At 34.6% G+C, this 12,247-nt stretch overlaps 2 protein-coding genes across 3 annotated transcripts in view; one reads left to right on the top strand and one right to left on the bottom strand.

Moving 5' to 3' along the window:
- The first annotated feature begins 111 nt into the window (after positions 1 to 111).
- Positions 112 to 12,247, top strand: part of LOC138129506 (rabankyrin-5) — a 35,488-nt gene continuing 23,352 nt past the window's right edge. The window contains exons 1-3 of the mRNA XM_069045803.1: positions 112 to 265; positions 320 to 1,044; positions 8,558 to 8,907. Coding sequence (XP_068901904.1) covers positions 262 to 265; positions 320 to 1,044; positions 8,558 to 8,907 — 1,079 coding nt within the window. The 5' untranslated portion in view covers positions 112 to 261. The remainder of the gene's footprint in view (positions 266 to 319; positions 1,045 to 8,557; positions 8,908 to 12,247) is intronic.
- On the bottom strand, positions 1,047 to 9,564 carry LOC138129521 (uncharacterized). 2 transcript variants are annotated; one of them, XM_069045839.1, is made up of 2 exons: positions 9,404 to 9,564; positions 1,047 to 1,525 (listed from the first exon to the last, which is right to left on the bottom strand). In XM_069045839.1, the coding sequence occupies exons 1-2, from the start codon at positions 9,441 to 9,443 to the stop codon at positions 1,092 to 1,094; spliced, it is 474 nt and encodes a 157-aa protein (XP_068901940.1). In that variant the 5' UTR covers positions 9,444 to 9,564; the 3' UTR covers positions 1,047 to 1,091. The 2 variants fall into 2 exon arrangements, with proteins under 2 accessions (XP_068901940.1, XP_068901939.1); XM_069045838.1 differs by lacking the exon at positions 9,404 to 9,564 and adding an exon at positions 8,183 to 8,532.

Below are 12,247 nucleotides of genomic sequence, written 5' to 3'. Positions count from 1 at the left end.
AATTCATAAACAAAATTCACGTGAGGCTAATTTGCATAATTGCCCCTCTGGAAGAACGGAAATTCATACAACAAAACAGGAACCATCGTAATTCAAATCTACCTGCCGCGAGGAGCGCTCCCTTTATTAAACAAATTACAGGTCACTGTAAAAAAGTGAGGTTATGTGTCGCGAATTTAGGGCGGTGTAAATTGAGTGTTTTTATTTTCCTGGTGATTTACCCCCATGATTTAGTTTACAAGTCCCGTTCCACCCCCAATCATGGGTATGTAGACCACTCCTTGTTTGGAAACGTCGATATAACGCAACAAATTTCCAGCTGGACAGTCCGAAGTGAAGAAGTTACAACAACATCTAGCCCTTTTGAAAGAGGAATACTCCAAGCTCCAGACTAAGTATCACGAAATCGAGAATAAATACAATGCTATTGCGGCGACTAGCGCAGATAACATAGAAGACACTTTTGCTGCTAGGCTCCTGTCAACTGTGAGCAATTTGTACAACTCTGAGACTTACAGCGACATTAAAATCAAATTGTTTGACCGGCAAATTAACGCGCATAAATTAGTGTTGGATGCCAGATCTAATCTGTGGAATTCGTCAATTTTGACAGGGAAGACTGAGCTGGATTGGAGCGAAATTGAACCTGATGTGGCCCAAGCGATAATCCTGTGGTTATACACTAATAAAATTGACTTGAAATCAGAGGATTTAACTCTGAAGTTGATCAGAAAAGCCTACGAGTTTAAGCTGGATAACTTGGTAGAGACTTGTGAACAGTATCTGATTTATGTTGTCACAATACGTACTTGTGTTAAATTCTATTCAGTAGCAGAAGAAATTAACGCGGAAAATTTGCGAGAATACTGCTCCGGTTTAATTTCGACACATTGGGATGACTTAAATGCAAGTGATTTTGAACACATGTCCGGACCCCTTTTGTACAAAATGTTAAAAAGCAAAACCCAGCTGCCCCTTCATTCGGCTGTTCGACTGCAAAGAGAAGATGTGGTGTTCTTGTGTCTAGTAGAGAATTCAACAAAGGCAAGTTTCATACTTTTATTAAAAATTTATTTACAAGAATTGATTTGTTATGAAAAGTAGATTATAGAGAGAATCACAGCCGTTAGAGCCACTTGGCTCCTGGAAATATTGGAATCATTGCACAAATAACTTTTACAATAACATTCCGTAGTAGTGGAAGTTCTGACCCCTTTGTCATTCACAAGCGAGCACCCCTCGTGGTAGGGCTCTTCGATTATGACTTCCGGTTGCCACTTCCCGTTCTTGAAATTCTGCGTTTCGAACTTTTGGTGGGCGCAGTCCCTCTCGGTCGCGTTTATCAATCCCGGAATTTTCGCTGTGAAGTAGCGCTTCATGCAGAACGTCGAGTAAGGACAGTCGACGACGAATTTGTCGGAGTAGTCGAATTCGGAACACAGACGGGTGGTTTCGTTGCTGAAGAGCGGAGGTTTGGTGGTGGTGCACTTGTAGCACTGGATGGCCGCGTCAGCGCATGAGATGACTGGAAAAAAAAGACAATAAATCATTTTTAATTCATGCACGTTCCGTTACGACAGGAAAAAATATTCAATTATTTCTGATTCAATTATGGCGCAACAAGAGGGAAGAGGTCGATGCTCCTGTTGTCTTTTTTCGATTAAAAGGGCGCCCACTTGGCGTTTCCGGTTGATTAAAGGCTTTCGCGACCTTCGGGGTTTTGATCGGGGGCGACATCGCTATCTCCAAGGCTTCACTCGAGATAAAAAAAAATTTGCTTTTTTATTATCAAATGAAATAACTTCGTGTGTTTGTGCGAAATAATTTAACGCGATCACTGAAAACAAACTAGTTTTGGAATTATCGGTTTTACTGGTTAAAAATGTGATAATGTGAACCACAGATATTATTAATGTATTTAAATTTAATATTCGAACAATTAATTTGGGCGGAATCTAAAGTTTAGTCATTAATTATGTAAAAATTTGTCTGAAAAATTTTGAACTAAACTGATCGAATTCTTAATTTTTGTTTGTTTTAAGTGGCACCACTTGCTTCTACGATGTTTTCATGTTTTCCTCAAAAATGAGAGACACGTGTTTGTTTAAGTTTCGGCGAATTTCAACGGAAATGCCTGTTCTTCAACGCCGTGGAATTCTGGTTAAGTGACGAAAATAGGTCAGACCGAGACTTCAGCATTTCGCTAGAATTTTTCAGTCGTTCAAATTAGGCGAGACTCGTGGAAAAATCAATGTCGGTAGCATTTTAACGGCATTTTAAACAAATTAATTGACCGTTACACTTAACTTAATTAGCCGATAAAAAGTACACTTAAGTAGCATTATCGATCATGTCATTTATACCCTAAATGTTTTGTTTTTGTTATCGTAAAGTTTACGACTTTATCTGGGATTTTTAAATTTATTGATTGATTTTTAAACGTTAAAGTTTTGACTCTCACGAGGTGCTTATTAAAATTATAATTGCTTTCATTAGTGTTGCAAGTACGTAGAAATGATTATTACACAACAAAGGTGGAATGTTGGTATTTTGTAATAATAACGATGTGAATCGACAAAGTTTTAACTTGACCGATTTATTTACTAAAAACGGTGCTAATAAAATTTAATTTCAAGATCACATTTTGTACGAACACTATGCAATGTATTTCTTAGAAAGTAATGAATAATAATAATAGTTAAAGACAGCGAAATGCCACATTATTAAAATGTACTGGCAGCTTTTTCCTAAAATGTTTGGTAACACTCTTGAATCGCAGCTGTCGGCGATCACCAAAATGATTTAGAAGTTTTATTATATAATTTTCACTCGATGAATGCGAAATTTTGAAAGTGAAAAAATAGGGAGGTAAATTTTTGGGTACGTAAATTTAATACGCTTGTAAATATTTCTGGTATGTGGAACATATCAAAATTTAAAATTTAGAAATGGTAACATTAACATAATTTATCTCTTTTGTCGTCAAATAATTTGTCGTTACAACTGGTGAAATAAAGAAAGCTAGAAATTGGAAAATAATCCACTTTAAAAATTAATAGTTATTACGCTGTTACGTAAATAGAGATTTTAATGTACGGTAATGTAGTTGAGAGTAATTGTAGATTTCTTTTCTCACGTGTTCCCCAAGCTTGTCATTCAAAGTTGCAGAACAAAAAAAAAATCGGAAAAACGATAATCGGAATGGAAAATATGAATGAATCTGTGGTCAAATGATAAATTTGATAAATTAAATTTAAAATATTGGACAAGCTGACATCAGAATGGAGTTTTTCAGACGTGCTGTTAGCAACAAGAAAGTTTACCGTGTACTGTTTTCTCAATTTCGTTGTAGGTCGTAAAATTTTATTGCATATTATGAGCGATTAACCGGTACAATGGTTGGGTTTGAAAAGGTTGGGAAGCAGCGCGTGCCATTTGGCGTACAATGCAAATATGCTAAATGTACAATACAAACCATGCTTAAAACATTATCTGCTGGTGGTAAACTAGGATTTATAAGCCCCGCAAGATCTTTAACTGAAACTATGTACCATAAAATTTTACGACCTACAATCAAATTGAGAAAACAGTACATATGTTTTCATTGCGTTTTCTCTTAATTTAATTAAATAATATTTCACAATCCAGTCTAATTGCGCCGCAAATTTTATATTTACATCTCAGGTTTATGTATATATTTTTTTTTTCTTATTCTAGTTTTTAGCCTAGTTTTTATTTTAAGCGCGTCTGTATATTTTATTTTTTATAGACTGTGATACAATTTATATCCAATTACTTTCACTTTTTCTTATCGTACACGGCCTTTAAAATGAAATTCTTAATTTTCTGAAATTAGTAAATTAGAATTGTCGTCGTGAACTTAATAGATATTAAATTTTTTACATTAAACGACAGCTCACAAAAATGTGAAATAATTAAAAAAAATTGAAGATGACATGTACTAATTGTCTTTTTTATTGCTGCCGTGTACACAGTAATAGTAATAAACAAAATGAAAAATGAAGTTTTCATTTATTTTTTTTACTGCAAAAATGTTATAATCTTTAGAAAACTGGATTTGTCAAGGAACGGTTTAATTCAAGTGTTACTCAATTATCGCCGATGAAAGTTACCATTTTTTTTAAACGATCAGTTCGAGATCAAGTGAGGTTAATATTTTTTACGCAACCAGTTACAAAATACCAAAAGCGTCAAGTCGAAAGTCCCGAAATAGATCGTTTTGAACGTTGCTGTTATTCGATTTTTCTCTAATGATATCACGGTTCATCGGAGTCGGTCATTTGGTATTTGTCTACGCCACAATGCAGCATCATAATTTTATTATGTGTCTGTCTGTGTACTTCGGCCATGTGACCTCATGTGCCATTTAAAACGTAATTTTCCTATTAATTCGTCGATTACCATACAAAGAATTCATCGATTTCGTTCGCCGGATGGATTAGTAATGGTTTGACGAATTGGAAAATGTGCAATTTAATTGAAAAATATTAATTTCAACTTTACGTTTTTTACATATTTCACGATAAATTAAAAATGTTTGTTCATATTTAATTCACGCCAAAATTTAATATTTTTTCCACGCAAGATAATCTACTAAATACAAATTTACATAGTCAATGGTTCGTAATTTTTATAGCGTAATAATTACTGTGCAAAGTGATATTACCATAAAGTTTGAGATTTTGCGGTTAGAATAAGATATCTAACTAATTAATTATTAGCACGCAGTGTTGGTATTTTTTCCTCGCGATAGTTTAACGAATGACGTGGTTATTTTAATTGTCCCAATAAAAATTAATTCAACGATCAAACATGTATTGTTATTAAATTAATCAACTTGTGTTAACATCCATAATAGAACTGTGCAAATGCAAATTGTTGATGTCTGAGCAACGTAAATTTTGGAAGTTATGACAATAAATACAAAAATTAAAAATACCATCATCAGACATTTAATTAATTACGATGAATGGTATTTCAAACAAGAAATGTTTGTTTTGATGCACGAAACGACGATGTATTCTAGACTAAATATTTACAATTAGCAAAAACTATCAACAGGTCTTGATAGAAAAAGTGTCAAAAACGGAAAATTGCAAGTCGAGTACGGAAAGTAAGTAAGAAAATTAATTTTCATTACTTCGTAAAATTTAAAATACGTAAATAATAAAATGAAGTTGTAAATTAAATGCTTCATAATATGTAGTATATTATTACACGAGTTTAATAAGACGCTACGCTCATCGTGCTTTAAAACACATTCGTGTGATAATACGTCTTATTAAACGAGTGTAATATGGTATTTTATCTACTTTGTTTTACTAATTCCTCAAATTTCGGCTGCTCCTGTTCTGCTCCAGTTTGCAGTTTTCATATTAGACTAGGGACTTTGGCATGGATTGGTAACAGACATTGATAATTTGTATTTAAATTTGAAAACAATGTAGTAGATATGAAACAAATTCAATAATATCCGTCATTCGTGTGCTAAATGTTCAAAATGTTATATTTACTAAATTTACTTCGTAGCTTCACACTTTACCTTGACGCCTGAGCTGAAACGGTTAATGTTGCCAATATAACAAAGCTAAAACTTACCAAAAATAGTTTAATGATACGATCCATTATTAAACTATTTTTGATATACATATGTAATAATGAGCCCATTAGTAACGCAAAGTATGTAGATAAAATGATTTATTAGAGGAAAATTTTTCTGTCACAAAGTTTTTGAATACATCGAACAATATAATTTTGTTTTTATAATTTAAATACGCTTGAATAGACTGTGAACTCTTGCAAATATTTGAGATTGTATTAGAGCTTTAATAAAAATGTTGAGATTTAAATTCTGCTGTTTAAATCTAACCTCAGTTTTTGCGTTGTTTGTGTTTATATAATCTGTTTCAATTCAAAATTTCCACCACTTGTTGAATTATGTTGGCAAAATAAAAATATTTCTAAAGTGGGGATTGTTATAACCAAAGTTGGCAATACATATAATTATTTTATAAACATGATTCAAAAACAACGTAATTGACTTGACGCTAAAATGAAAAATGCTTTAGTAAAATATTTCGAAGAGATAAAAAGGTTAGCATGTTCTTTTGATGACGCATTTTTCACCAAACAGTGTTGCCGGTTGTATTTCTAACGTAGAATCCAGTGTTGGTGGAAATTTCGAATTGAGACAGACTGTAGTGTGCAGACTGACGAGTGGTGCGTTCACAATCGACTCTTCAGCGCCAACGTTGAGGATACATTTAAATGAACACCCGATATAATCTATTATTTATTTTTTAGATCAAATATTACAGTATCTGCAAGAGTGTGATTTTTTATTTAGTCTTGTCATGTGTATTATAAGTATTTGGTACACACAGTGTATCTGTTATTATTACAAGGATTTTTTTTTATCAGAAATGTTTGGTAAAATATTTAGACTGTTGTTAGTGATTGTAATTTATCACCAAAATTATTTAATAGTATATTATGATACAAGTTTATAAGGAAGCCTTTAAAGCACGCGCGACGAGTTTAAGAGCACGACGCGTAGCGGAGTGCTTTTAACGTCGCAAGTGCTTTAATGGCCCTTATAAACGTGTGTCATACGCTATTTTTTATTATACCTGCACTATAAAATCTGAAAATTATAACAAAAAAAAAGCAAATTGAAATACCTTTTCCGAAGTAATCTGTGTCATTAATCGTGGATATAGAAATGGTCAATTGTTGTTGTTCCGTTGCTATAATAAATTGTGTATAAATGTCTATTTATCATTGTTCAAAATGTATGTGAATTTGTTGTTACCTAAGCGACCTTAAAGCTTTAGTGTTTTAAGGGCCTTTTTCGCACGCATTTTAGTGTCAAAAACAGGGATTCTGATTCAGGTATAATAAAAAAGCTCTTTTTATGTAATTTCCACTCAGTGAATGGTTTAAAATACATATTCGAGAATGTAAATTTTCAACGTTTGACAAATGTAGTACATAAATATGGAAAGATGTAAAATTTTGGGCCAAAAAAAAACACTACACTAAGGCATGTGGTATTCAAAGTTAATGAATAATAAATGACTTTTTTACTTCAAAAATTATTATTAGTTACACTGTGATATAAATAGACAATTCATTTATCGTATAAGTAAAAATTATATCAGAGTAGTTTTTTTAATTCCTCGCGTAAGAATCCTGAAAGATTATAATTCAGTGATTTTTTTAAATACTGTGAAATATAAACAAATCAGTTTTATCAGTGAGATTAGAATGATGAATGATTTCCTTTCGTGGAATTTGTATTGGTCAGCCCATTGGCATCGAGTCATTCTTCGTGAAAATTGATAAGATTACGAACAAAATTAGAGCTTCCTCGGCCTTCGGCACGAATTCTTGCGAACTAATTGTTTGTAAAAGTGCTAAAAATGCACGAGACAAGGTCATAAATTTCACCAAATCGTAAAATTCAATCATGAGCGGATACACCCCATCGCTTACGTTTTTACTTCAGAAATAAATCAAAGAAAGAAGAAATCAATTCGGTACCGCTCACGTTCTCAATAGTCAATTTACTTTCCTCGTTTCATGGTACTCAATTTTAATCGCCGTAAAATCGTCCGATAGTTTCAAAACCAATTAAAATTTTCGATTGAGAAATATTTTCTTATATTCCTGAACGACCAGCGGAAACAGTCGAGTGGCGTTATCAGTGAAGAGTAAAAATTAGATCTACTAAATGACAGTCTTGGGTAATTTTATCGCATGTGCGTGCTGGCGTTTTTGCATTATTTTTAACTAGGCGCTCCCGATTCTGGTTCACTTTCAGCTTTTAATTAGGGCGGAATTGATGCAATAATGTAATTGTTATCCGGAAGCCGCGAGGGGCGACAAAATGCGGTATACATATACATTACAAGGACATGAATTATGGAAAAAAATCATTCTATTCTGTAGTAGCGCTTAACGATCGTGTTTTTTTTTCTTCCAATAAGTAAATAAATCGATTTATAGTAAAAAAAATTAAATGGCAAATTGTGATTGGTGTGGAGCATTTTCGCACGGCTTGTCCTGTTTTCGTTATTTCTATTTCGGGACGTTTGCGACGACACTAATTGCGCAAGGACTACACTAGAGAAGAGATTCGCTCGGCGAGCCTGATCCTTACATGTCAACACCAGCACTAACAGATCCGAAATGGCACTCATGGCGGTTCAGGATTTGCACGTTTCATTTAGAAAAAAAATATCCACCCTCGACAATGTCCATATTTCGTCGGTGGGATACGGCACTGTTAAGAACAAAACACTGGCGCACTCGTTCGTTCGTCGACTGTTTTCTGTGACGGACAACGCCGTCTGCGACCGGTGACGTTTAATCAACCAAACCAGTCCTTTCGCTCTCTCTTCGTCTGTTCCGACTGGTCAGATAAGGACGTCGCCGGTTGAACCGATGCGTGGTGGGGGGTTGAGTCATTCGTGCGCGATTCGTTATCAGTTTTTCGAAGGTCTTTGACTTTGGCGAATTTTTTCTTCTGTTGCAGCTGTCCGACGTAGTCAACGTGTGGAGTCCCGGCGGCGAGCTGCCGCTAGATCTGGCCTTGAGGAGTCACAACGAGAGCGTGGCGACGACCCTGGTGCAGCACAACGCCGACATCAACATCAGGGATGCGCAAGGGGACACTCTATTGCACAGGGCGATCAAGCAGGAGGACGCCTTCTCGGCGCTCTTTCTCTTGGAGAACAATTGCAACGTTAGTCTTTCGACCCGGTCGGAGAACGATTCGGCCCTGCATTTGATCGCCGGGGCGCCCAACATTCAGGAAGGGGCCAAGATCGCCGAGAAGTTGATCAACAAAAATGTGAACGTCAACGCGCAAAACCGTCTGGGATAGTAAGTTGCATGCGGTGGTGGTGGGCGTTGCACGAAAAATCGGTGACGTCACGAACAGGATAAATGTATCGAGAGGAGGTTCAAGGCACCAACACAGAAACCACGTGCTTGGAGCTTTGTCTGTCTGTTTACAGAAACGAAATTCTTGCTCGCAAGACAAATTAACAAAGTCGATGATAGGAAAGTGTCTAGATTTGAATTTAAGGAAAATTTAATGTGGTGGATGAGACTCTGAAAGTACTTTTTTTTACCTGTCTTATCGGCGAAAAGTTATCTTTGTGGTTTCTGGTTTTGCCGGAAGTAGTGTTGCTTTTCCACGTGGACCGTAAAAACCAAACTTGCAAAGTTTTCTTTCACAAAGACACACCAGGATTTATTTGTATTAATTAACTGAAGAATTTAAATGGTAAACTTTTATTCTTGAACCACTAACGAAGGGGTAGTACATTATTTAAACTGTTGTTTGCGCAGGCTTTGAGACGGTTTATTCACTTACCTATCGCAACGAGGATCGCAAATATAAGAAACTTGGTCATTGCGGTTATTAATGTGTTCTTCTGTGACTCATTATTGGACTAATCTAAGACTAACTATAACTTGTTACTCGGCTCTTTAAGACCGAGGTACTGCCGAGTACTTTGTCAACGGTAATGATTTGCGGTACATTGTTCCTCAGCCAAGCTGGTTTTGAACATCATCTCCCATTAAACGATTTTGCAAGGCGTTCGAGCATATTTTGTTGGTACAGTTGCGGAATTAAAATTTCGGAGACTATTTTTCTGTCACTTCAACAAAATCTCTGTAAAGCACCTTCTACTGTCATCATGACTGACATTCAAAAATTAAACCTTTCTGTGTCACCAAATCAATATTGAATTTTGAGATTTCAGTTAGTTGCACTGAGTGTAATTAAATCATCGCTTTGATATGTTGCCTACCCGTTATTATGCCACAAATGACAATTTTTGAATGCCAAAAAAACAAAAACATGACAAGAGTAAAAAATAAGGTTATTAACGTAAAGGTTGTTTTCAAGTTTATATCATGACATTGACAATATTGCCCGAAATTTTAATTCCGCAACTGTACCCTGCGGTACAAAATTTAACATCTTGTTCACCAAAAGGAGTGTTGCTCATTTGATCACAGTTGACTCATCACATTACAATACCGGCTGACACTCTTTCTAGATCCAAGTACAAGTTCTGAAATTTCTTTAAATGATTGGACGGACCTTTGTTTGTTTTGCCTATTGCAGTGGAAATTCAGCAGTACCTACCAATCGACAGTTGTTTTTTTTTTTTTTTTTAATTTCGTCCATCAGCAGACACATTTCTTACGTTTTGCAGTGAAACATGACATGGAATTCATACATACATATTTGTATTTGAGGTGGCATTATGTTGTTTTGGTTTGAGGTCAACATACGCTTTCACAGCTTTTGTTAGTCTGCGATATCTAACGTGTGCGTGGATTTCCTGACCTGTACAATACACTCCAACTGCCTGGAAAATATTTCTATATATTTTTTTGTCCCACCAAATTGTTCGTAAAGCACTATTATTGCCATTCTTTTTTGTATGTAGCCTCTTCCATGATAAACTAACTATAAATTTAGAACCCACAATGCACAGGAATGGTGCAAAGATTAATTGACACAAAACATAGTAAAACTTCGTTATAACGCTTTTCTAGGGACCAAAGAAAAAGAGCGCTATAGCCGGGAAAGCGCTATTTTGCAAAATGTTATAGAGCAAAGTTTTATAAATCGACGAGTTCTTCGAACTGGTTAAAATTAACACACGTATTTCAGTTACACCCTGTATATACAGGTGCGTCCTAAAAACGCCGGAAGCCATATCTTCGTTATTTATGGCTCGATTTAAATAAAACAAAAACTGGAATAAATCACTTTAAAAAGCACAACATAGATTTATTCTTTTTCAAAAAATCATTCAAGGTCAGATGATAGTCAACTTTGTTTTTTCAAATAGCTTGGTACATTTTTTTATTCCAATTTTGAAAGAGATTATTTTTCTGAATCCAACGGTATGCCAAATGTTAGAATGCATTTAACAGTAACCGCGAAAATAAATATGTAAATAAAATAGCATTATTGGAAATTTTTTCGTCGAAAAAAAAACGGTCTCGACAAAAAACCTAACATTCTCAAGCTCAAAAAACCTTTGCTTTGCACACTTAATACAAAAATAACTGTTTTAATAGTTATTTACGAAGCAAGTGCGGGAAGACGATGTTCCCGCATGAGCGCATTTTTTAAAGCACGAGCGACGAAGGAGCGAGTGCCTTTAATTAATGCGCGAATGAACGGAAGATGTCTTCACGCAAGTGGTTCGTACAATATTTTTTGTACGAAGATTAAATTAAAATTTTTTGTTTTAATACATTAAACATAAACGAACATAAAACCAAGTAGGCAGTGATCTTTGGTTATTGGAAACAATTGCTTCACTTGATATTTCAATTTTTGCAATAATTTGTGAATTTTGTAGGAACAATTTTCAACGATTATAAATCTTTCCGTAATTTTTTAATGGAGGAAAACCCAGGGAAGTTGTATTTTATGAACTAAATTTTATTATTATCAAGACAGATTTTTTTTTGAATGCCTCAAAGGGCCAGTGTTTTTTGCAATTTTTACATTCGAGTCGACCGGGAAGCACTCGTTTCGGAGCGAGCGTTGGATGTTGGAAGCGTTGCTTTCAAGGCTATGAGTACAAAAAATGATTTTTATTATTCAGTATAGCATATTTTATCATGTAAAGTTTTGGAACACGTGTACCGGGTGAGTGAAGTTTTACCGCACGCACGATTAACCCTATTAAGAAATTAGTAAAAATTACGAAACTTTAGGGTTACATTCCCTTGATATAAGACTTCAAATGTGTGTAATCAATTTTCCTTATCACTTAATTCAGTCATAACATTTAAAAAATCGATTTTGAGTAAAAAAATTTTTTTTCCGTACACGCTCATAATTCATAATTAATTCAAAGAACACATTTATGAAATTCGCATCAAAAGATAATTATTCGTTTTTGAATTATTCCAATTTTAACATTAAGAGCGAAAAATGACCAAGATTTATAGCTGCAGTGTCATAAATAAATATCTCATTGTTGGGAAACATCTGTTGACGACTTTTCTAGTAATTATTAAGTCCCTAAAGGGTACCATAAACAACCTACGTCAAATTCTTTTGTGGAACTGACCGGCCAATTTAATAGTAAATCATAGCCAAATTTTGCATTTTAATATCAAATCCCATTTATTTCAAAAACCGGTGATGTTTTCATGATTTAAATGACACCAAATTTTT

This window comes from Tenebrio molitor, chromosome 4, assembly GCF_963966145.1.
Source record: "Tenebrio molitor chromosome 4, icTenMoli1.1, whole genome shotgun sequence".
Classification (NCBI taxonomy): Eukaryota; Metazoa; Arthropoda; class Insecta; order Coleoptera; family Tenebrionidae; genus Tenebrio; species Tenebrio molitor.
This window is presented reverse-complemented; position numbering and strand designations above follow the sequence as displayed.